At 40.2% G+C, this 26,596-nt stretch overlaps 1 protein-coding gene across 6 annotated transcripts in view; it reads left to right on the forward strand.

The window, feature by feature from the left end:
* The window catches only part of MBD5 (methyl-CpG binding domain protein 5), a 254,423-nt gene that overhangs the window by 148,961 nt on the left and 78,866 nt on the right, over positions 1–26,596 (forward strand). For all 6 annotated transcript variants that reach the window (XR_013347482.1, XM_077829817.1, XM_077829816.1 and 3 more), the window contains 4 exons: positions 17,825–17,951; positions 18,387–18,521; positions 24,585–24,687; positions 26,157–26,337. Coding sequence is in view for 5 of the 6 variants with exons in the window: in XM_077829817.1 (XP_077685943.1) it covers positions 18,409–18,521; positions 24,585–24,687; positions 26,157–26,337 (397 nt within the window). In the remaining variant the exon portion in view is untranslated. The remainder of the gene's footprint in view (positions 1–17,824; positions 17,952–18,386; positions 18,522–24,584; positions 24,688–26,156; positions 26,338–26,596) is intronic.

Below are 26,596 nucleotides of genomic sequence, written 5' to 3' on the forward strand. Positions count from 1 at the left end.
GTGAGTATTTGCTTCAGGTTGGGGGGCTGTCTGTAGGCAAGGACTGGCCTGTCTCCCAAGATTTGTGAGAGTGTTGGGTCATCCTTCAGGATAGGTTGTAGATTCTTAATGATGCGTTGGAGGGGTTTTAGTTGGGGGCTGAAGGTGACGGCTAGTGGCGTTCTGTTATTTTCTTTGTTAGGCCTGTCCTGTAGTAGGTGACTTCTGGGAACTCTTCTGTCTCTATCAATCTGTTTCTTCACTTCTGCAGGTGGGTATTGTAGTTGTAAGAATGCTTGATAGAGATCTTGTAGGTGTTTGTCTCTGTCTGAGGGGTTGGAGCAAATGCGGTTGTATCGCAGAGCTTGGCTGTAGACGATGGATCGTGTGGTGTGGTCTGGATGAAAGCTGGAGGCATGTAGGTAGGAATAGCGGTCAGTAGGTTTCCGGTATAGGGTGGTGTTTATATGACCATTGTTTATTAGCACTGTAGTGTCCAGGAAGTGGATCTCTTGTGTGGACTGGATCAGGCTGAGGTTGATGGTGGGATGGAAATTGTTGAATCATGGTGGAATTCCTCAAGGGCTTCTTTTCTGTGGGTCCAGATGATGATGTCATCAATATAGCGCAAGTGGAGTAGGGGCGTTAGGGGACGAGAGCTGAGGAAGCGTTGTTCTAAGTCAGCCGTAAAAATGTTGGCATACTGTGGGGCCATGCGGGTACCCATAGCAGTGCCGCTGATTTGAAGGTATACATTGTCCCCAAATGTAAAATAGTTATGGGTAAGGACAAAGTCACAAAGTTCAGCCACCAGTTAGCCGTGACGTTATCGGGGATAGTGTTCTTGACGGCTTGTAGTCCATCTTTGTGTGGAATGTTGGTGTAGAGGGCTTCTACATCCATAGTGGCCAGGATGGTGTTTTCAGGAAGATCACCGATGGATTGTAGTTTCCTCAGGAAGTCAGTGGTGTCTTGAAGGTAGCTGGGAGTGCTGGTAGCGTAGGGCCTGAGGAGGGAGTCTACATAGCCAGACAATCCTGCTGTCAGGGTGCCAATGCCTGAGATGATGGGGCGCCCAGGATTTCCAGGTTTATGGATCTTGGGTAGTAGATAGAATATCCCAGGTCAGGGTTCCAGGGGTGTGTCTGTGCGCATTTGATCTTGTGCTTTTTCAGGGAGTTTCTTGAGCAAATGCTATAGTTTCTTTTGGTAACTCTCAGTGGGATCAGAGGGTAATGGCTTGTAAAAAATAGTGTTGGAGAGCTGCCGAGCAGCCTCTTGTTCATATTCCGACCTATTCATGATGACAACAGCACCTCCTTTGTCAGCCTTTTTGATTATGATGTCAGAGTTGTTTCTGAGGCTATGGATGGCATTGTGTTCCACACGGCTGAGGTTATGGGCAAGTTCATAAACCAGTCAGAGAACATTTCAATCTCTCTGGTCACACGATTACAGACATGAAAGTTGCGATATTACAACAAAAAAACTTCAAATTCAGACTCCAGCGAGAAACTGTTGAATTGGAATTCATTTGCAAATTGGATACAATTAACTTAGGCTTGAATAGAGACTGGGAGTGGCTAAGTCATTATGCAAGGTAACCTATTTCCCCTTGATTTTTCCTACCCACCCACCCCCCACCCCCCCAAGATGTTCTTGTTAAACCCTGGATTTGTGCTGGAAATGGCCCACCTTGATTATCATACACATTGTAAGGAGAGTGGTCACTTTAGATAAGCTATTACCAGCAGGAGAGTGGGTTTGTGGGGGGGTGGGGGTGAGACAACCTGGATTTGTGCCGGAAATAGCCCAACTTGATTATCATACACATTGTAAGGAGAGTGATCACTTTAGATAAGCTATTACCAGCAAGAGAGTGGGGTGGGGGGAGGTATTTTTTCATGCTTTGTGTGTATAAAAAGATCTTCTACACTTTCCACAGTATGCATCGATGAAGTGAGCTGTAGCTCACGAAAGCTTATGCTCAAATAAATTGGTTAGTCTCTAAGGTGCCACAAGTGCTCCTTTTCTTTTTATCAAATCCCCCTCGCTCTTCTTTTCTCCAGACGAAATAAGCCCAGTTCCCTCAGTCTCTCCTCATAAGTCATGTGCCCCAGCTCCCTGATCATTTTTGTTGCCTCCTCTGGACTCTCTCCAATTTTTCCACGTCCTTTCTGTAGTGGGGAGCCCAAAACTGGACGCAGTACTTCAGACATGGCCTCACCAGTGCCGAATAAAGGGGAATAGTCACTTCCCTGGATCTGCTGGCAATGCTCCGACTAATGCCGTTAGCCTTCTTGGCAACAAGGGCACACCATTGACTCATATCCAGCTTCTCATCCACTTTAATTCCCAGGTCCTTTTCTGCAGAACTGCCACTTAGCCAGTCGGTCCCCAGCCTGTAGTAGTGTATGGGATTCTTCCATCCCAAGTGCAGGACTCTGCACTTGTATTTGTTGAACCTCATAAGATTTTTTTTAGTCCAATTCTCCAATTTGCCTAGGTCACTCTGGACTCTATCCCTACCCTCCAGCATATCTACCTCTCCCCCCAGCTCAGTGTCACCCGTGAACTTGCTGAGGGTGCAATCCATCCCATCTTCCAGATCATTAATGAAAATGGTGAATAAAACCAGCCCCAGGACCAACCCCTGGGGCACTCCGCTTGATATCGGCTTCCAACTAGACATCGAGCCATTGATCATTGCCCATTGAGCCCGACGATCTAGCCAGCTTTCTATCCACCTTATATCCATTCATCCAATCCACACCTTTTTAACTTGCTGGCAAAAATACTGTGGGAGACCATATCAAAAGATTTGCTAAAGTCAATATAGATCACGCCCACCACTTTCCCCATATCCACAGAGCCAATTATCTCATCCTAGAAGGCAATCAGGTTGGTCAGGCATGACTTGCCCTTGGTGAATCCAGATTGACTGTTCCTGATCACCTTCCTCTCCTCCAAGTGCTTCACAATGGATTCCTTGACGACCTGCTCCATGATTTTTCCGGGGCCTGAAGTGAGGCTGTAGTTCCCCGGATTCTCCTTCTTCCCTTTTTTAAAGATGGGAACTATATTTGCCTTTTCTCAATTGTCCAGGACCTCCCCTGATCGCCATGAGTTTTCAAAGTTTTAATTTCCTATATTTCTGCAATCATATCAGCCAGTTCCCTCAGCACCCTCAGATGCATTAGATCCAGACCCATGGACCTGTGCATGTCCAGCTTTTCTAAACAGTCCTTTATTTGTGCTTTCACCACCAAGGGGCTGCTCACCTCCTCCCTGTACTGTGCTGCCCAGTGCAGCAGTCTGGGAGCTGACCTTGTCTGTGAAGACAGAGGCAAAAAAAAATTGAGTACTTTAGCTTTTTCCACATCATCTGTGTCAAGGGTCCTTCCCCACTCTGAACTCTAGGGTACAGATGTGGGGACCTGCATGAAAGACCCCCTAAGCTTATTCTTACTAGCTTAGGTTAAAAGCTTCCCCAAGATACAAACTTTTACCTTTTGTCCCTGGACCTTACGCTTCCACCACCAAAATGTCTAACAAAAATAACAGGGGAAGTGCCCCCTTGGAAACGTCTCCCCCCCCAAAAAAAAATCCCCCCAAGCACTACACCCCCTTTCCTGGGGAAGGCTTGATAAAAATCCTCACCAATTTGCATAGGTGAACACAGACCCAAACCCTTGGATCTTAAGAACAATGAAAAGCAATCAGGTTCTTAAAAGAAGAATTTTAATTAAAGAAAAAGTAAAAGAATCACCTCTGTAAAATCAGGGTGGTAAATACCTTACAGGGTAATCAGATTCAAAACACAGAGACTCCCTCTAGGCAAAACCTTAAATTACAGAAAGACACACAAACAGGAATATACATTCCATTCAGCACAACTTATTTTATCAGCCATTTAAACAAAACAGAATCTAATGCATATCTAGCTAGATTGCTTACTAACTCTTTACAGGAGTTCTGACCTGCATTCCTGCTCTGGTCCCAGCAAAAGCATCACACAGACAGAGAGGACCCTTTTTCCCGTACCCCTCCTACCCCCTTCACTCCAGCTTTGAAAGTATCTTGTCTCCTCATTGGTCATTTTGGTCAGGTGCCAGCAAGGTTATCTTAGCTTCTTAACCCTTTATAGGTGAAAGGGTTTTCCTCTGGCCAGGAGGAATTTAAAGATGTTTACCCTTCCCTTTATATTTATGACAGTCTGTCACTAGGTTGCATCCCCCATTCAGTAAGGGTTCCACTCATCATCTGGTCTGATCTCTTGTAGCACACAGGCCATAGAAGTTCCCCCACAAAAATTCTTAGAGCATATATTTTAGGAAAAAATCTAATCTTGATTTTAAAATGGCTGATAATGGAAAATCCACACAAGCCTTGGTAAAGTGTTCCAATGGTTAATTACCCCTCACTTTTAAAAATGTGAGCCTTATTTCCAGTCTGAATTTGTCTTGCTTCAACTTCAACCCTTTGGATCTTATGTCTTCATCGGCTACATTGAAGAGCCCATTATCAAATATTTGTTCCCATGTAGGTACTTATAGATTGTAATCAAGGCACCCCGTAACCTTCTTTTTGTTAAACTTAATAGATTGAGCTCTTTGAGTTTATCACTATATAAAGCTTCTAAACTTTTAATCCTTCTTATGGCTATTCTCTGAACCCTCTCCATTTTATCAACATCTGTCTTGAATTGCAGACACAAGAACTGGACGCAGCATTCCAGCACTGGTTGCCCCAGTGCCTCATACAGAGGAAAAGTAACTTCTGTACTCCTGCTTTTGCATCCAAGGATCACATTAGCCTTTTTGATCATAGTGTCAGATTCAGCAATATCCACCATGATTCCCAAATCCTTTTCAGAATCACTGTTTCCCAGGATAGAGTCCCCCATCCTGAATGTATAGTCTACTTCTTTGTTCCTAGAAGTATGTATTTACATTTAACCATGTTAAACTACATCAAGGATCGGCAACCTTTGGTATGTGGCCTGCAAGGGTAAGCCCCCTGGCGAGCCGAGCCAGTTTGTTTACCTGCTGCGTCCACAGGTTCAGCCGATCGCAGCTTCCACTGGCTGCGGTTCGCAGTTCCAGGCCAATGGGGGCTGCGGGAAGCGGCTTGGGCCGAGGGATGTGCTGGTTGCCACTTCCCGCAGCCCCCATTGGCCTGGAGCAGCGAACTGCGGCCGTGGGAGCTGCGATCATCCGAACCTGCGGACTCAGCAGGTAAACAAATCGGCCAGGCCCACCAGGGGGCTTACCCTGGCAGGCTGTGGGCCAAAGGTTGCCGATCTCTGAACTACATATTGTTTTCTTGCACCCAGCTTACCAAGCAATCTGCATTGCTCTGTATCAGTGACTTGTCCTCTTCATTATTTACCATTCCCCTGATTTTTTGTGTCATCTGCAAACTTTATCAGTGAAGGTTTTATGTTTTCTTCCTGGTCATTGATAAAAATGTTAAGTAGCGTAAGACCAAGAACTGATCCCTGCGGGACCCCATTAAAACACACCCAGTTGATTTATGATTCACCATTTACAGCTACATTTTGAAACCTATCCATTAGCCAGCTTTTAATCCATTTAATGTATGCCATCTTAATTTTATATTGTTGTAGTTTTTTAATCAAAATGTCATACAGTACCAAGTCTTGTACTATAAAGAGAGTCTGCATAGCTGGCCCTAAGCTAAACCCCACCTCAGCAGTCCCTAATAGGTGAATGAGACATGGGAAGAATACTGCTGCCCTCCAGCATTTGCTAGCTGCTACAACAGCCCTTTGGGTTAGAGGATCTGAGACTGGAAGTGTAAAACTGGCACACAGGCCCTTTGCCTATCAGTTCAGATCCTGCATGAACTGAAATAAACCTGTCCCTGATTGGTGACGACTTCACAAACTAATACTACACCAGCTCTACCATCCTTATTTAGTTTATCAGTGTACGCCTGTTGCATGATGGGAACCTGGTTCTTTCCTGATAGTTCTGAAATAGTGTTGGTACAGGCGAATATTTTACAGACACAATCATTCTACATTTACAGTGAATTTTCCAATGGTTCAGTCTTTGTCATGGATTGTTCAGATACAACCTCTTGCTTCATTATATTTTTAAATTCAGTTTGGCAATATGTGGTGATACCATAGTTTACTCTTTCTTTAAAATTAAGTTAATTGTTGTTCACCAACTATAGTGCTAGATTATGAAAAATAAATTGCCCTGAATAAAGGGCATTAGAGAGTCACAAACTCCCTCACTGCTCCACAGGCAGAAACACTCAGGGGTGATCTATACCTGGCACAGTGATTGCTGGCCAGTGCACCATCCTGGCTACTGCATGGTTGGAGGGACACCACAGTTCTGTGGAGACTATTTCTCCTCCGACGCAGTGAGCATTAGTAGGAAGATCTGGCACAAGGCTTGGCCTACACCATTAACTTCCTTGTACTTCCATGTAAAGATTCATCAACTCTTCCTCCCCACTCAAAACAGGCAGTATTATTAGTTTATCACTGTAGTACCTATAGTATCATATGTTCAGTATCAATAGTAGTATTCAAAGAAATTGATAGGTAATGTACCCTTCACATTATCAATGACTTTTTTTTAAAGTTTTTTTTCTTTTTTTCCCCAGCCAACATTGAAACAATATAAAAACTTTATGCTTTCATTGATTCATGTATTTTAAGGCCAGAAGGGACTTTTGTAGTCATGTAGACTGACCACCTGCATAACACACTATGACAGCAGACTATCCCAATGCAAAGGAAACATAGGAGGAAAAGGAAGAGGCCAGAATGTGAAAACATGGAAATAATTATTAAGGATGAGTACAAAAGAATAGCACAACCATGTAGGGACAAAATCGAAAGGCTAAGACACAAAAGAGTTGTTCCTAATAAGGGGCATAAAAGACAATCCAAAGAGGTTCCCCAAATACATTTGGAGCAAGAGAAAAATGAAAGAAAGTATAGGTACACCACTTAACAGGAAAGGAGAGCCAGTAACAGATAACACTAAAAAGGCTGAGGTGTTAAATGTTTATTTTGCTTCAGTCTTCACTGAAAGTTAATTGTGACCAGATACTTAACACAACTATTATTAGCAACAACAGGGAAGGAACACAAGCCAGAGTAGGAAAGAAACAATTTAAAAGATATTTAGATAAATTAAATGTAATCAAGTCAGCAGGGCTTGACAAAATTCATCCCAGGGTATGTAAGAAATTAGCTGAAACAATCTGTGAACCATTAGCAATTGTCTTAAATTAAAGAACTCCTGGAGGACAGATGCAGTCCCTGAAGACTGGAGAAGGACAGACATATAGTACCTGTCTTTAAAAAAGGGAACAAAGAAGACACTGGAAATTATCGATCAGTCAGCCTACCTGGAAAGATACTGGAACAAGTTGTTAATTATCAAACAATAAATTTGTACCTAGGGGATAACCCAGTGATAAATAACTAATAACCAACATGAATTTCTCAAGAATAAAACATGCCAAACCAGTCTAATTTCCTTTTTCAACAGGGATACTGGCCTACTGTGTGCTGGGAAGTAGTAGACGAGATTTAGCTTTTGACACTGTCTCATGTGACATTCTCGTAAGCAAACTTGAGAAATATGGTCTAGATTAAATTACTGTAAAGTGGGTGTACAATTGGTTGAAAAACCACTCTCAAATTGTAATTATCAGTGGTTTGCTTTCAAGCTGGGAGAATATATCTAGGGATCTATCTTAGGTCTAGAACCATTGTATATTTTCATTAGTGACTTTCATAATGGAGTGGAGATTATGCTTATAATATTGGCAGATGATACTAAGATGTGGGGGGGTTGCAAGCACTTTGGAGAGTAAATGACCTTGATATACTGGAGAATTGGTCTGATATCAACAAGATGAAATTCCATAAAGAAAAGTGCAAAGTAACACTATGACAGGTTGTCGTCCAACTCCTTTCTCTTTTCTAACCACAAACCACTCAGAAACATTTTTCTGGTCAAACACCTTGTGCAATTTATTTACAATGTTCTCCCCACCATCCTTACAAATTGTGCAGAATTGTATGTACAATAGCATACAATTGCTTAGCGCGCACAGCCTTGGAGAGGGGAGACAGAAGGTATCTTTCCTTTCAGAGATGTCTCCTGGCTCTGACTCTCAAAAGCCTGCCAGTCTGCCCCCCACTCCCCATTTCCTTCCTGTGCCTTTCTACTGTCTGGGCTAATAGGTTAACTAGCCTTGGAGCTCTCTCCAGCCCATTCCCAGTCTGTCAATTAGGCACAACTTTGCCTCTTAGGTTTACTCTGTGGCGATGTAATTGGTGACACAGTGATGAGAGTGTTGGTACAGCTGCTGTTGCTCAACACTCTCTCACAAGTACACTTTAGGAAAAGTCAAATGCACAAATACAAAATATGGAATATTTGACTAGGCAGTAGTACTGACAAAAATGATCTGGGGTTATATTATAGTGCAGAGGTTCTCAAACTCTGAGTCAGGACTCCAAAGTGGGTTGTGACCCCATTTTAATAGGGTCGCCAGGGCTGACTTAGACTTGCTGGGGCCCAGGCCTGGAGCCCGAGCCCCAGCGCCTAGGGCTGTATCCAAAGCCCAAGGGCTTAGGTCCTGGGTGGAGGGGCTCAGGTTACAGGCCCCCTGCCTGGGGCTGAAGCCCTTGGACTTCAGCTGTGCCCTTACCTGCCAACCCTCCCCCCCCTCCCCGGAGCAGTGGGGCTCAGGCGGACTCAAGCTTTGGTTCTCCCCTTCTGGGGTCATACAGTAATTTTCGTTGCCCAAAGGGGGTCGTGGTGCAATGAAGTTTGAGAACCCATGTTACAGCGGATCATAATTGAATGCGAGTCAATGTGGTGCAGTTGTGAAAATGGCTAATATGATTCTGCAGAATATCATTAGGAGTGTCATGTAAGACATGGGAGGTAATTGTCCCCCTTGGCATTTCAGCTGGAGTACTACGTCCAGCTTTGGGCGCTACTCTTCAAGAAAGATGTGGACAAATTAGAGAGAGACCAGAGGAGAGCAACAAGAGGAAATGTTTAAAAGAAAATTTGACATACTTCGTCTTGAGAAAAAAAGACTGGGAACGGTAGAGACCTGATAAGTTAAGGGCTGTTATTAAGAGGATGGTGATGAGTTGTTCTCTAGGTCCACTGAAAGTAGGACAAGAAATAATCTGCTTAACCGGCAGCAAGAGAAATTTAGAAGGGGTTTTACAAAAAGTTTTTTAATTTTAAGGATAGGTAACTGCTGGGAGGTTGTGGAATCCCCATCATCGGAGGTTTTTAAGAATAGGTCAGACAAACATCTGTCAGGGATGGTCTAGGTGTACTTGGTCCTTCCACAGCACGGGGGAATGGACTACACTACATGACCTTTTGAGGTCTCTTCCAGCTCTACATTTCTATGATTCTATAAACACAGACCACAGAATTTCACCACTAATTCCTGCATCAAGTCCATAACTTCTGGTTAACAACATCACAATTTTTGGAAGACATCCAAATCTTGATTAAAGACATGAATTCCACGTATATTGGAAAAAATGTATTATATAGTATTTTGCACTTCTATAGCACCTTTCATTCAAGCATCTTGGAATTCTTTATAAACATGAGTGAATTAAACATAAGACCCTTCTGAAGAAGGATGTCATTATTGCATTTTACAGAATGGTTAAATCAGTCTGTCTGCTCTAAGGAAATTCATGCCTGTGCAACTAGGCCAATGAAGTTACACCATTGCCCCTTGCCTCCCCCAGCCCTCCACTCCCCGCAGTGCGGAAATACTGCACCAGCACAAAGCAGAGCTCATACTGGTACAGTTGAGGCCAGTATCATAACAAAGTAAGCAGCAGTAGTTCAAACCCCACCCCAAGCTGGTGCAGTTTAAAAATGTATCATTTCAATTCATCGTAGCTCAATTTTAAGATTGCCACAGTCTATCCTTTGTTTTCCCCATTTATGGGCAGGTTTGCAGGGGGCTCTCTCTCAAAATAGAAAGTAATGTATTATGTCGTCATATGTGCAGCAATACTTTACTCCTAGAATTCAGTACAACAAAGTAAGAACAGCAGAGAGAGGAAACCTTTATCCTCACATTTGTTGTGATTAAGTTAATTGCTTAAGTGAAAATAACACGTCACAAAATGTTCAAAATTAATCTCATTAGTCAGCAGAATGCTGAGTTTTAAAAATTAAAAACACTCCAGAAATTAAATCAACAAGCATTGTTGTCTAATTAGATGACAGTTGAGAATCCTAATTAATTGCTTTTAAATACTTAAACAGAGATTAATAATTAGTAAGTAATAGCCAAATGAGGTCTCATTTTAACTTTGCATAGCCTGAACATCAAGATCTTTACTTTGGGAAGCTAAAAATTGATGATGTGCTTCCATCCCCAGAGCTATGCTTTGTAATGGCATTTCCTCTTTTGTTAGCATGTAGTTTGTTTGTTCGTTTGTTCTGTGTTCTTATGTGACACTCATCACTGTGTTATCTAAAATTATTCCAACGTTAAAAATAAATAAACTGACTTTCAGGCAAGGAAAGTTTTTCTCTCAACTTCTCCCTACCGGAAGGAAAAGTGCATGTGGTGTTTGTTTTTAGTTATAAAGAAGGCTAATAAGTAATTCTATAAGGGAAAGCAAAGTTTTTAAAAAGTGAGGTTTGTCTTTGGATCATGAAGTGGGAGTTTTGTGGATGCTCTTAGTTCTTGCAAAAGTTAAGTCTATAGTCTGGGGCCCTTCTCCAAGTAAAAGCAAGCCCTATTTCCTGCACACACACAGAAGTCAGCAAACATCCATCAAGTCGTATAAGTATCCTTTCTCTGGCTGCGCAGTAGATGCTTTGGACATTCATGGAATTATTAGTTTTTTAAATTATATAGACTAGTTTGGATATATTAGGTCACCAAAATTTAATTAGCTGAGTTTAGTTCTTATTAGTTGAACTCAGTGAAATAAATGTTATGTTTGTAGTTTTGTGATAAAGCACAAGTTTAGACTGTTGTTTTTAGTTTCTAAATTACCGGTACTTTTTGTTTTTCACTAAATTTTCCCATTTTACCATGGGTTTAAAAAGAACTGATAATGTTTTACTTGGAAGCATTGACTACATAGCATGGAGAGGGATAGGTTTGGTACATCCTAAAATGCAGAATTACAAAAAAGTAAGAACATGGATTATTAAAAACTAAAGCATATTAAGCAATAATTGGAGGAAGCTTTTTTTTAAAAAGTGATAACACAAATACCAGTACAGTGTTTTTATATAGTGTTTACATGAAATATCTTTTAACATATTTCCCTGAGTTAACTTCAAATCAAAGCTAAAAAGAATGGTGTAAAGCACAGTATAAGGAGAGGCAGTGACTTGGTGTAGAGAGAGTGGAAGAGTATTCAAGATAGATAGGACAGCATAAACAAAAGAGCAACTCCCCAACTCTTGAAATTACTAAGAAGGTTACACAGAGAATATACATATTAGAATGGGTGGCCCTGATGTCTGAGAGTCATTACTTTAGGATGGAACGAGTATATGGAGAATTTTGACAAGATATTAAAAAAAAAAATTGCTAGTCAGGAGGAGCAGTCATTTTTGTGATGTTGACTTAGTAGAAGACTTGAGTTGGTGAGAAAAGTAGGGATCTCAGAAACTAGGTCGAGGCCATGCATTCTGTCGGTGACACGCTTTCACCGTGGAAGCTGTCATTCTCTTTGATTCCATCTTTCACTTGTTGATCCTTATTGGCATTGAAATCTACATTGATTCACCAAAATGTTCACTAACTTAATAGTGTGATGCTGCTATGCCACTGCCCGTCTTTCCCCTCCTCCTTCAGTTCTCTCCTAAGAACTTACTGCTTTTGTCTAGTTCTGCACTACTAACTGTCCACCTAGAATCCTTTGCCCTATGCTTTCATATAACATTTATTATAAAAACAACATCATGAGAAGTAATTCTTCCATTTTACTCAGCACTTATAAGGTCTCACCTGGAGTGTTATGTCCAGTTCTGGGTGCCACATTTCAGGAAAGATGTGGACAAATTGGAGAAAGTCTAGAGGAGAGCAACAAAAATGATTGAAGGTCTAGAAAATATGACCTGCAAGGAAAGATTGAAAAAATTAGATTTGCTTAGTCTGGAGAAGAGAAAACTGTGGGGCGGGGAGAGAGACACACAATTGTCTTCAAGTAAATAAAAAATTGTTATAAAGGGGGTGATAAATTTGTTCATGTTAACCACTGAGGACAGAAGAAGTAATGGGCTTAAATTGCAGCAAGGGAGATTTAGGTTAGACATTAAGAAAGATTTCCAAACTTTAAGGGTACTTAAGTGCTAGAACACCTTACCTGGGAAGGTTGTGGAGTCTCTGTCCTTAGAGGATTTTAAGAACTGGTTAGACAAACACCTATTAGGAATGGTTAAATAAAATTGATCCTGCCTCAGTGCAGCGGGATTGCACTAGGTGACCAATCAAGGTCCTTTCCAGTCCTACATTTCTATAATTGAGTTGTTTGTTTGTTTGTTTTTTATTAAAGACCTCTAGGACCAAAAAAGTGTACCATGATTAAACAATTTGAATTATATCTCTTTCCCCTTTCCTTTATCTGTCATTGGACTCCATTATCATTTTTTACTGCCTGCCTGAAGGCTTGATACTAGGAATATGCTGAGTGCTTCTTTGGAAGTGATCAACACTTGGTAAGATCAGATGTTTAAAATGTAAATTTCTAGTATCATGCATATCTTATTATAGGTTCTACATAATAAAATAATTAAAGATTGCCACCACACCAATGTGGCTAACAAAAGATTTGTACAAAAATGTTCATGTCAGCTGCTTATTTTTATTAATTATATATTGATATTAATGTGCAATGGCTACAATAAATAATTTTTGATAATTTATCATTACACTTAATATAGTGGAAATGCATACAATACTGTTGTAATATATTACACTAAGCTCACTTTCCACTAGCATTCCCTAACATATACATGCACAGACATATGCACGTGACTAGGCAAAGAATGAAATTATAATGTTATGTGCCACTGTGTGTGAGAACTTCTAGACAAAAACCAAGGCTCTGTTCCTGCAATTCAGTACAGGTGGAGTCACTGGCTTCAGTGGTGCTCCACACGGGTGCAGTAAATTGCAGGATCAGAAGCCCATGTTTGCCAAGCTGAGTAGCACAGTTCAGTGTTTTCTGTTTAGGGCCTTCACTGCGGTATGTTGTATGCAATACTTATACCTGAAAAAAACTGACATGTTAATTCCATGTGGCCTATGTGTTAAAATCATACACATGCTCCTATTTTATGATATTAAAATTCTGCTGTTGCTGTTCGCAAATCCTTCAGCCTTGAACACTTCTCAAGGTCAAAAGGCTTGACAGAAAGAAGCCTTAGTCTAAAAAGATATTTTTGGCTGAAACAAGCATTTTGTACCTCCTTACTGTACTAGCTAAAAATATTTGAAAATTTTCTACGCAGGCAGTTATGCAAATTACTCTCACTGTTTATCATATTTTCAAGCCATGTATAACAGGAAATGGCTGATCTGATCAACACTAGATGCTTCTAAATATCATGGTATTAATCAGTGTTAGCTGACACAATACATTGCAAAACCAATAAAACAGAATTACTTAAAAATAATTTAAAATATATTTTCAAATGTATATTGGCTATAATTTCCTAATAATGGATCCAATATGGTTACATTAAATAGCAGCATGAACAAGCAAATTACTTATATTAGCAGGGTGAGAGATAGCAGTTCTCCTTAATATTTATCCCACCTGCTTCAATGTGGCTCAGTATTTTAAATTTTGATGATTTTTTGTTATTATACAAAGTTAATTCTAACTGAAAATATTGATTTATTTCATTGTCTAATGCAGAATTTATAACAAAAGTACACTGTACAGTAATAATATACAGAGCTAAAAACTAACTTAGTCTTGCACTTCATAAAAACTGACCTGGCCTAAGACATCCAAGTAATCAGAACAAAGCAAACAAAAATAAAATAGAAAAGATAAAATAAAATAATGTTCCGCTAAATCGTGACTGCACAAAAAAGTCTTGCAGTGCGACCTGCGCTTTGCCAAACTCTAGCTAGTCTATCCTGTCCCTGTATTTCTAATGTGCCTATCACCATGGTTTCTGATTGCCATATATGGAGATTAAAAGATAGGTCTAGTGTTGTCTGACGCTAGGCAAGTTGTTTGACTATATTTTAGTTGTTTGACTATATTCTCTGCTTCTCCCTAAGTTATAGCATATAATATTGCATAGTGAATGAACTCTGTGGGGGAGAGAAGTGTCTTCATGCTCTTTGTTACCATCCTGTATTGGTGGTATTGTGACAGATTTATGTTACCAGTCTGCCTGAGGCATCAGCTGATCAGGCTGAGGCCGCAGGATTGTTAAGGGAGGAGATGAAGGAGCACACCGAGTGACTTAACGTAAAGTTTTATTAATAAAATAACAGCGGTGAGTGCTGGGAATGCTCCCACATCACTCTGAGGAAGAAAGAAAGTGTTAGTGCCCTAGCCCTAACCCACTTTCATACTCACATATGCACCACCCGAGGCTGGCCAAGTCAGGATGTAACTTAAGAAGAAGAGGGGGAAGGGTGGACGAGAGTTCTGTCCTGTGCGCAGGCTGTCCAGGGTCCGCTGTTGATCTCCAACTTGCTTCAGCTCTTGGGAGGGTTTTAAGTCCTGGGTTCTTCTGGGGGCGTTTTGTCCAGGGTCCTTTATCCCCCATGCTCTCTGTACCAGTCCAAACCAGCCTTCCGAGGCTTCCTCGGTCTCCCCAAAACACATTGGCTTCAGGGTCGCAAGACTGTTATGTCCCCATTCTCTGACCTTCGCTAGTTTTGCACCCCCGTTTTAGGTCTGTCTGGTTCAGTTCTCCTTTCCCACAGGCTTTTGGCTGTTTAGCAGCAGGGAGCTTGTTTGTGTGTGCATTGGCCTTGAGTGGCAGTTTCACCCCTTATCTTCAAGCCTAGCTGAATCGTCGAGTTAACCCGTTCCATTCTTCCTTCCTCCCCCTTCAGCCTCTCGCAACCTTCAAAGGAATCTTTCACTCCACACTCACACCTTCAGCCCTTCCCAAGATCCTTTCCAATGCATATGAAAGTATTTGCAATATACAATGCTGCGGCTTACCCATGGGACCCCCCTGCTGGGGCAATTTTACTGTGACTGGGATATTCCCATGGGGCAATTTTACTGTGACAGTATAGGAAGGAAAGGTCTCTGAAAAGAAGAGAGAAGATACTGAACTCTGAAAGTGACAAGATATGAGTTCAATCTGATCTGTGGTGGAAGAGAATTTTATAGTGCAGGGCTCTGCTTCTAACTTCCATGAAGTTCATCTTAGGCTCCATCAGCTGCAGTGTATTTGTCCATCATTGCAGTGTCAATAGATTATATATGTAGGTTCCAATTTATTTCTCATTGAGGGACTCATAAAGGAAGACCAGGATCTTGAAAAAGATCTGATATTGGGTGGTAGATTGGTGTAGAGCATAGCATGACATGTAATATGCTCTTATTGACATGTAACTCTGAAAGAGACATGAGGCTGCATATTGTGTCAGCTGAAACCTCTGTATGGCATTCATGGTGACACCTAGATCGATTTCATTGTAGTCATCCACCTTACAGGCTTGTATGGGCAGTGGCAGGTAGGAAGTTCCAAAGGCAGGGACGTTCATCTCAGAGAGCACTGCTGAAGATACCAGACACCTAAATTCTAGGCTTCTCCCTCCAATTTGAATATCCATGGGTTGTTCTTCAGCAGATAAATTAGTATAATTTTTTCCAAGCTTTTACGTTTATTTCCTGCCTGTGTATCTAATCTCTCTGTTCCTTTGTGTACTTTCTCTGTGTTCACTGGTGCTCGTAAGACCTCCCAATTTAGTAATAAAATAAGCTATGTCTACTTAAAAATTGAAAGGCATGCATGCACAGCGCAAAATGTAAAGTCAAGAGGCGCATACTTCAGACAAGATGCCCTGCATATGTTGGGCAGCTCATGAGGTGTGAAGAAGCAGTTGGATTTGGCCTGACTTTTGTCTTTTAACCAGGACCTTCCCTGACCAATCCTTAAGCCCCTTATTGTCCACCAAACTTGTATTTATTTAAAATATCATGTGTTCTCAAGGCTTACATCCCCATAAGGGACCTCCAGGGTGGGGAAAATGTAAGATGGGTTTCTTCAGAGCAAGATTACAGGCTATTCCTTGGACCTTCTTCATGGCTGAGGAACAAGTCCCAAAACCAGCATCTAGCTCCCTTATCCCAACTGAAGGTTTACTCCCAAGTCTCTGTAACCTTAAACAAGACAGTGTCCAGCCTGCATCCTTGTCCTTCTAGCCCATGCCATTCTAGTATCACACAAGGGTCTAAAGAAAGAAAGTGTAAACTTCTTGATGTTCATATGTAAAAATAGTTCAAAGAATGTGCACTGCTTAAGTACATCCATATGATACAAGAAATGTATGTGGTCCTATAGAATGCTCAATGTTGTGTTTGTGGGTGGGGGATTGTTCTTTTTTTCTTGTTAAATCCATAGTTTAATATTATAATTGCTTTGCTTTTAAGTATATACCACAAAATATTTGCATTATGGACAAGCCGGTATTCGTGTAGGAAATTTTAATTTTTGCATTCTTTCTCTCTCTCTCTGCAACCTTAATGTTGCACTGGCATAGGATGTTTGATATGCAATACATTTGAACTGTTTCTCTCTTGAAGCACATTCCCTGTTACAATCAGCTGATTCAACAGGCAAAGTATTGTATTTGAAAATAATAGTTAGCAAGAAAGATAGAGCAGATATAGCATTAAACTATTTCAAAATAAAAGCTCTAACAGCATCAATACTGCTGTGGAGATTCATCAGTGTCTTACCTTTTGATTTCTAGAACTATTGTTTTTATAGCTTTTACAGTATATTTAGCGTTCAAACTAAATCTTTCCTATTCAGCTTCACCTTAATAAAACTTGCTTTCTAGAGAGTTAATTCTCTCTTGAAATACTTGTAAGTCTTCATTTTGGGGAGATAACAGGAGTTCATGTCATTGTGAACAATAGGGCTTACTCATACAATATGATGTTATGAGACAAGTTTATTACTTTTTCTGTGCCAATCAGGAAGTTCAGTAGGTGCTCAGATGAGATCATGCAGAAGAACATGCAAACTAGGATACCACATCTGCACTGAGAAATCAAGTGATGCAGTCTTATTTTTTGCAATGATTTTTTTTATTTGATTACTTGGGTAGAATTAAAACTCAAATATATTAGCCTGTTCTGCAGTACTTTTCAGTTTAAAAACATTTAACTAAATTTCATTTTAGAAATAAGTTTTTTAAGCCATTAACTGGGGCAAGTGGTTCAGTTGTAACTTGTATGAGAATACTTCTGTACTACCATTGAGTTAAAATGGGCTATTCAATTGATCCAAATTGTGTGGTAACCTCTTAGTGACTAACATCACACACTCTTAGATTTAATATGTGAATACTTCAGTGGCATTCATATGTAAACGATATACATTTGCAAGTTTACACTTCCGCTCAGGTTTACTTTGAAAATTTCTTTAAGGGTTAAAGGTTTGATTCTGAGCACCTTAAATGGATGAGGCTATATTAGTGAGTAAAAGTTACAAAATCAGGCCTTGGGTGATGAAAGAGAGTAAATAAGTGGCTTATGGTATTTGAATTGTCAGATCATTTTATTGCACATTTGTTTAGCTGCATGTGTTTACACAGCTATGTGTTTTTTCAGGTTGTTTTATTGGAATTGTGAAGTCATGAAAGAATCACCAGAAGATACCTGCAGCACCTTGGATAATGAGTGGAAGATAAAGAGAAAGGAAAAAGAATGTGGCATATAAAGGGTGTAATACCTGGAGGTATTAACTCTGACTCATATCTGTAAAAATGAGACTAGCTCTCACAAAATACAAGTTATCTTAGACAGTCATCAAGCTTGGAGTCATGCTGTCAAACTAAGAAATTCACTTCCCCCCCCCCCCCCATCCCCTTTCTGACAGGTAATAGAGCATTGGTGAATTATGATTTTCCTAAATTGGAAGCACTCATTTTTACCCATGTAGTTCGTCCTTATGAATACATAATAAACATTGCATATTTAATGTGCATTATAATGGGAAACTGACTCATTAGCAAAAAAAAATGGCAAATTTTAAGGACTTGGTTCCAAATTGAGCTGGAGCCTCCCAATGCACTTTGTACAATCTGGGTAAAGATGTATTGAATGTCCTTCTTTTGAAGGCCATAATGACATGTAATATAAGGATATCATCTTACTGTTGATATCTTTGAAGAGTCATAAGCAGAAACAGAAAAATGAATGGCGGAAAGGAGTGTGACGGAGGGGACAAAGGTGGAGGTCTGCCAGCAGTACAAGTTCCAGTTGGCTGGCAACGTCGAGTGGATCAAAATGGAGTGCTCTATATCAGGTGAGGATTATGTAAATTGTGTGCTCTTTTTATTATTTATTTAGTTATTTATTTATTTTAGTCATGACAGAAAGCATATACTAGTTTAAGACAGTGACTCTCCTGATGATGTATAGTAACTTTATGTATTTTTCCTTCTGGAAATATTAGACCAAATGTTCTGCTTGTGTTAATTGGTGCAGCTCTGTCTAAATCAGCTGAGCTGTTCCAGGTTGGACCACCTGAGAATTCGGCCTGTCGTTCGTTTTTTGTTGCTGCTTTGTTTGATAAATTCCAGTATCCAGTTTTAATTAATTATTTTTTTTAATTACTGTATTTTTAACTAGGCCGGATGTAAAGTAGCATGAATAATTCTGTGCTGCTTCTTACTTTTCTGTTGTTTTGAATTGTTCACATAGATTTTTATAGCTGATAAGTATGTCAGATATAACACCACTTACATTTTTTATTATTCAGTCCATGTAATACAAACTCAAAATATTTTACATTTACCTCTTTTGCCTTAGTCTTCCTAGATTTATCATAGAATCATAGGACTGGAAGGGACCTTGAGAGTTCATCTAGTCCAGTCTCCTGCACTCATGGCAGGACTAAGTATTATCTTCGAGACCATTCCTGACAGGTATTTGTCTAACCTGCTCTTAAAAATCTCCAATGATGGAGATTCCACAGCCTCCCTAGGCAATTTATTCCAGTGATTAACCACCCTGACAGGAAGTTTTTCCTAATGTTCAACCTACACCTCCCCTGCTGCAATTTAAGCCCATTTCTTCTAGTTCTGTCCTCGGAGGTTAAGAAGAACAATTCTTTCCCCTCCTCCTTGTAGCAACCTTTTATGTTTTTGAAAACTGTTATAATGTCCCCTCTCCGTCTTCTCTTTTCCAGATTAAACAAACCAAATTTTTTCATTCTTGCCTCATAGGTCATGTTTTCTAGACCTATAATCATTTTGTTTCTCTTCTCTGGACTGTCTCCAGTTTGTTCACATAGAATAATAGAATATCAGGGTTGGAATGGACCACAGGAGGTCATCTAGTCCAACCCCCTGCTCAAAGCAGGACCAGTCCCCAACTAAATCATCCTAGCCAGGACTTTGTCAAGCCTGACCTTATAAACCTCTAAGGAAGGAGATTCCATCACTTCCCTAGGTAACCCATTCCAGTGTTTCATCACCCTCCTAGTGAAAAAGGTTTTCCTAATATCCAATCTAAACCTCTCACACTGCAACTTGAGACCATTACTCCTTGTTCTGTCATCTGGTACTACTGAGAACAGTCTAGATCCATCCTCTTTGGAACCCCCTTTCAGGTAGATGAAGGCTGCTATCAAATCCCCCCTCATTCTTCTCTTCTGCAGACTAAATAATCCCAGTTCCCTCAGTCTCTCCTCATAAGTCATATCATAAGTCACATCTTTCTTGAAATGTGGTACCCAGAACTGGACCCGACACTCCAGTTGAGACTTAATTAATGCTGAGTAGAGCGGAAGAATTACTTCTCATGTCTTGCTTACAACACTCCTGCTAATACATCCCAGAATGATGTTCACTTTTTTTGCAACAGTGTTACATTGTTGACTCATATTTATCTTGTGGTCCACTTTGACCCCCAGATCCCTTTCTGCAGTACTCCTTCCTAGGCAGTCATTTCCCGTTTTGTATGTGTGCAACTGATAGTTCCTTCCTAAGTGGAGTACTTTGCATTTGTCCTTACTGAATTTCATCCTATTTACTTCAGACCATTTCTCCAGTTTGTGCAGATCATTTTGAATTTTAATCCTACCCTCCAAAGCACTTGCAACCCCTCCCAACTTGGTATTGTCCACAAACTTTATAAGTGTACTCTCTATGCCATTATCTAAATTATTGATGAAGATATTGAACAGAATCGGACCCAGAACTTCTTATGCCTTGCTCGTTATGCCCTTCCAGCATGACTGTGAACCACTGATAACTACTCTCTGGGAATGGTTTTCCAACCAGTTATGCACCCACCATATAGTAGCTCCATCTAGGTTGCATTTCCTGAGTTTATGAGACAGTCATGCGAGACAGTATCAAAAGCATTACTAAAGTCAAGATATACCACATTTACTGCTTTCCCCCTCACCACAAGGCTTGTTCCAAATATCCATTGTTTTTACAGTTTTTTTAAACTTCCTTGTTCCTTGTGCAAGGAAGTTAAGAGGATAATCCCTGTAATAGCTGTAAACAACATGAATCTTGAAAAGGTTTGCAAATGTTTCCTACTGGATATCACCATTATTCTTCATCAAGAACTGCTTCTGCAGATCTCCAGCTTCTGGCCACAATTGTCCCAACTCTCTGTATGCCATGTACAGTACCGTTTTGCAGATCCAGATGTTAGGTGAGTTAATACAGAACAAGAGACCACAGCCCCAGCCACGCTAAGTTCCTTTCCGTCAGCCATAAACAGGAAGTATCCAAATTTTTGCTGCTGCTTCACGTGCTTGTCCACTCTAGGTGCGCATACACCCCAGGCATTTGAGATCAGAGTGTTTTGGCCAGCAGTGTCCATTGGGGCCACTCATGTAACCTGACTGTCGTCATGCCCCCATACCAAAGTCAGAAATGCTGGAGTGGGCTCAACCATCACTCAGTTCCTTCTTATTTCTCGTGACTATGAGATGGAGCTTCCTAGCGTCTGCATCTGGGTGCAACATTTTTCACAGCTTCTTGTAGATTCTGTATATTACTGATAGGTATGGTTAGTTAAGATAGTTGCTGTTCACAGATTTTTGATATTTTTTTTTAGTTTTGGAAGTTTTACCTTCCTTCCTTCCTTTTTTATTTTTTTTTTAAATCTGGTCAGGAACTTCTTCCCAATCCTGGGGCTTAGAGATGTCCCATACTAAGTTGTCCAACTCTTAAGTATTGTGCCCTTCTTGTGCTGGGGCAATTCCATTTAACAATGGGAAACATCAGTTACCATTTTTGTCTTGGGGAGCCTCTATCCCTGACAATGGCTTGGTGTGCAAGTCCTTTTCTAAGAAGACTTCAAAAGGCAAGAGGGCACGCCTAACTTTTTTTTTTTGTTAGTCTGGGGTCTGATCTGGGTTGGGCAGGCACCACTGAAGAAGTTCCGCTTCTGTGAGTTCTGGATCCACTAGCTCCCAGGCTTCATCTTCAAAGACCAGCTTTGGCTGTAGGTAGGACTGTTAAAGCTAAGTCTTCAGAGAAGAAGGAGCATCACCCCTCTGAGAAAAGCAAAGGCAAATGCCCGCTGGGAATTTCCAGTAAAAACAAAGTTCAGGTCACCCCACTGCTCCCAAAGAAAGGCGTCTCCACACTCTGAGCTCCTCGGGAGCATGGTATCAGGACTCCTTCACCGTTTTAGGATTGAAAGTTTAATTGTGTCTGGTACTGAGGCCAGAGCATCAGGGGCTACCTCAGCACTAAGCACTTCTGCACTGGCTATTATGGTACCAATACCATTGGTACTGGTCTCTTTGGTGCTGCTCACTTCAGCATGAGTGTGTGAAATGAGACTCGTCAGCACTGTCAACCCCAATGCTGTCTGCTCCCACCCCTAGGTTTATGGGACCACTTCTCTCAGTACCAAGGAAGTATGTGGTACTGAGGGATCTTCAGGTTTCAGATGAGTTGGGATCTCTGCTGCACTCCACAGATCTAAATATTGCCACTATAATAGCACTGAGCTCCTGGCTTAGTGTTGTTACCTCTCAACTTACAACCTACCACCCCAGCTTTGGCAGCTCCTCACTGCCTTTCAGATCTACAATCCTTTTTTTGTCATCTTCAGATTCCCAGCACAGCAGGGAGGGATCTCCTACATATTCTCCAAGGGGCCCCTTTTTAACCTTATGAATGAGGAAGTGTCAAGGGCTTCAGACATGTTTAGATCTCATAGGGGGTATAGGATAAGGCATATACCCTAGTATCTTTTTTCTGGCCCTCAGACCCTTTTGCTTGTAGTAATCCAACATTGTGCTATCTTCACCACTCAAGATGTCCTACTTCTGCATGACTTCTGTGGGTGAGAACCTCCTCCCTTACACCATACCAGGAAAACTACAGTGTTTCAGTTTGTAGCCCATGAATCTGAGCTCCCTGAGGAACTATTTGAGGAGGAGCAGCCTCGGGCTCAGTATCAGGTGATATCAGCTGCTATCATCCCATCTACATCTTCTCACCCAGATGATTGCAAGAGCTTTCAAGGTCTGCTCAGAGATGTAGCCAGTTTCCTTAAGGTACCAGTCTACAAGAGATCTCACATAAGCTCTTGAATGTTTTCCTGGCCTCTATGCCCTGGAGCTAACTCTCATCCCCAGCTGTGCCAACTAATCTGTATTTAAAGCACCACTAAACTCAGGTGAGAGGGTTTTTTATATGGAGAAGAGTGGGGGTTGGGACAACACATGGATAAGAACCTAAATTAACTCAGAAGTGTCGATGTAACCGAAGTGACAATTTGTTCCGTGGTGTGCTTATTCAGAACAGATTGTAACGGTTCCATTTAGCACTACGTGACTCGTTAGTTCTGGAATTCTAGAGACAATATTGAAAACTAGGGATAATACTTGTTGAGTGAAGAAGTAATAATGAGAGGATCTTGCTTTAATCATCCTACAGTAGAATTATGCCTGAGTCTTTTCAGAGGAGTAAGCGCTGTTCTAAAGTGTGTCAGTTTAGAGGAGGATACGTTTTTCTTTGCAGCCTGACTCTTTTGCCTCATACCTTTGTTGTATGCTTTTAAATTACTGTTTAATTTTATTTATTTTCATATAAAACTTTCATCTAAAAGTTTAACATCCCATGTAGTTCAGATCTTATATGACTGTGTTATATATAAAAACTTAAAGTATTGTTAAGTTAATTATTTCATAAATAAATTGGAATGCTCCAGTCAACTTCAATAAGAAAATTAATTAATTAATTTAAACCTCTGTCATATAGAAATGTCATATGCAGTTGTTGACCCTGAGTGTAGCTTAATATTTTTATCATCTAAAATTAGTTGTTCATTTATCTGTTTTAAATGTGAAATCTTCTAATGTTTTGGTGTTTGAATTCGGCTGTCTCCTGGATCCAAATATCAATGTAGCAGAGAGGGTCGGTTTGTTGGCTTGTTCAAAATAGGAGTTCTCTATACAATTGGCTCTTTACTCTTTTATTCACCAAGAATTCAGCCATCCCACTCTAGTTCTGTTAGTCTTTCCTTAATAAAAAGCTTAGACAACCAAGTAATAAAGAGCACTCTGGGAGCATAAGATTTCAGTTATACAGTCTTTCCTCCTTTCATGGATTACTGGGTCTGGATGGAACATGATTTCTTTTTTGGCTATGGAAACAATGATCTTCTTTAGAGAGTTACAGAGCCCCAAGTATGTATTAATTGTCCAGTTTATCAGAAACTGAGGTTTGGGCCCCCGTGTTTAAGAAAAACCAAACCTATAATAAGCAAAAACTATATATGTAACTACTGTCCTCCTGGAGTTAACATCTCTTGCTTGTAAGCTTAGTTTCAGCAAAATCAAGATGTACACTTAACTGGCCTATGTATCCTCTTGTGACATCCTTCCTTATATTAGGGTCTGAACAGGTGAAGTACAGTGTGCAGGTGGACTGCTGCACCTTCTTGGAGCTCTATTGACTTCATAGTGGGGATCTATGTGGTTGCTACAGTTCACCCATGGATCTTATAGGGCCATAAGTGTGTTTGCGCAATGGGACCTTAATTATGTTTGCGGCCTTAAAGTACTACTGCAATATGAATAAATAAATACTGATAAATTTGGTTACCTTGGGTTTTTTTCTGTGGGCCACCTTTTTGTTTCTGCATTAAAATCAGTGGTTTTCTCAGAAATAATGTTGTGTCTGTCACAAACAACTTTGCATCTGCATTTTTTTTTTCTGTAGTGTGATCTTGACCAATAAAATACTGTCTGCTGATGAAAAACAAGATATCAAACATAATAAAAATGTGAACCATTCACTATCTTAATTTATTTTTATTTTTCACATATCTGTATATGGAAACCATTACCTAAAAGTATTGATTCATTTATATTATTCCTTTATAGTCCCAGTGGGTCTTTATTATCCTGCTTGGAGCAGGTTAAGACATACCTGCTGACTGATGGAACCTGCAAATGTGGCTTGGAATGTCCTCTCATTCTTCCCAAGGTAAAAAGTAGCTTTAAATATGTATGCTACAGTGCCTGTCAAATAAATTTTGATGTCATTATTTCTGCCATGCCATAATTTCATTCCTATTTAAATGGTACGCTTACAAGGACATATCATGCAGTTAAGATCCAAAATATAGGATATTTTTGTTTTTGTACAGAGGTTGGTTGGTTGGAGGGAAGGAGGACTCATGGCAGGGGGAGTATAAAACCTAACATGAATACAAATATTTTTCATTATTTTATTTTTATTTAAATTTTCCATTTGTTTACACATATGCCTGTAGTTTTGGAAACGTAATGCAATAGCATTGTACTAGTGCATGGGAACCAGAAAATGAAACTAACTAATATAGTAGTTTCAAGGCAATCTGATGACATTTAGCACCTTCCACTGGATTCCCAATACCTTTGGGTTCTGGCCCATAATTTATTTTTTTTTCTGCTTATAAAATATACATTATTAGTATACATTGAGTGCCACCACTCTTATATAGCTATTCATTATATTTACACGCAATAAAGAGCTATATAAGAGTAGCTTTCATATAATATCCAGAAATTGGGTCAAGTAATGCTAAAATCCTGAAATTCATAATATTGTACAATTGTAAACTATTATCCTTAATCCCAGACATCCATGGGATTTTTTTTTAACTGACTATGTAATGCACTAATGATGTTTTCTTTAAAAGTCTGTTAAAATAAAACAAAGGGCAGGTTGCATACCTGTATTTGCTTTCTATATTTATCAAAATTATCATTGGTTTACAGGGCTGCCTTTCTATTCCTAACAGTAATCAATGCTGCAATGCGGTTGGGACACAGATTCTTTCTCCTTCCCTACCACCGCTCACCCAAACACACACCTCAAAAGGGAAATGTGGTAAATTATTTCCCTCCATCCTCCCTTACCATGTAGCCTCATTACTACTGCAAGCAGCCTTAGGCATCCTCTCTTTTTTGTCATACAAGACTGCGGTGCTCTTTCCTTTACCCTCTCTAACCCAGCCCTCTCTTGATTAGTGACTGGCTGGTTGAACTGCTTCAGGAATTCATTTTCTGGATCAGTCTCCCCTAGTTGGGTGGACAGAGAAAGAAGGAGATGTGAGTGATGTGTGGAAGTGAGAGAGGACCAACCCTCCATGGTGGAAGCAGGAAAAGCAAGAAGGTGTATACCACCCACCACTGTCTGCATTCAGCAGGCTCTTTCTGCAGCTGGAGTGGTGGGATTGCCAACAGCATCCAATAGAGGAGATTTTAGGGCAGTCTAGGAGTGAGGCAAGAGATTCTCCAAAACATGCTATAAAGGCTGACGGACCATGAGATGTAAGACATGTGAGGGAGATTATTTAAGGAATTAAGGCACATTTAGTTCTAACCTGATTGCATTTCCAGTTCAGGTATATTTTTGGAGTTTGCTACCTTTGTTATGAATGTATCTAATATTAGGATTATTTTTTTCAGGTATTTAATTTTGATCCTGGAGCTGCTGTGAAACAGAGAACTGCTGAAGATGTTAAAGCAGATGAAGATGTCACTAAGCTATGCATCCATAAACGGAAAATTATTGCTGTGGCTACACTTCATAAAAGCATGGAAGTTCCGCATCCTTCACTGGTTCTTACTAGTCCTGGGGGTGGAACAAGTGAGTAATATTATTCAAGAAAAGAAAGATTAATTTGACTACATGATTTTTAAAATTAGAAACTAGTTCTCTAAAACAGTAAATAACTAATTTCAACCCCCTATGCTGATGAAACTTTAGGGAGGAGAATTTTAAAGTAGAAAAGTAACAAAAAATCCAAATTTAAGATACATATAGAGATGTTAACAGACACAACTGTACATGGTACATATGTACTTTAGTATTTTTTAATTACCATTTATGATTTTAAAGGTCTGCC

This window comes from Eretmochelys imbricata, chromosome 11 (genome assembly GCF_965152235.1).
Source record: "Eretmochelys imbricata isolate rEreImb1 chromosome 11, rEreImb1.hap1, whole genome shotgun sequence".
Classification (NCBI taxonomy): Eukaryota; Metazoa; Chordata; order Testudines; family Cheloniidae; genus Eretmochelys; species Eretmochelys imbricata.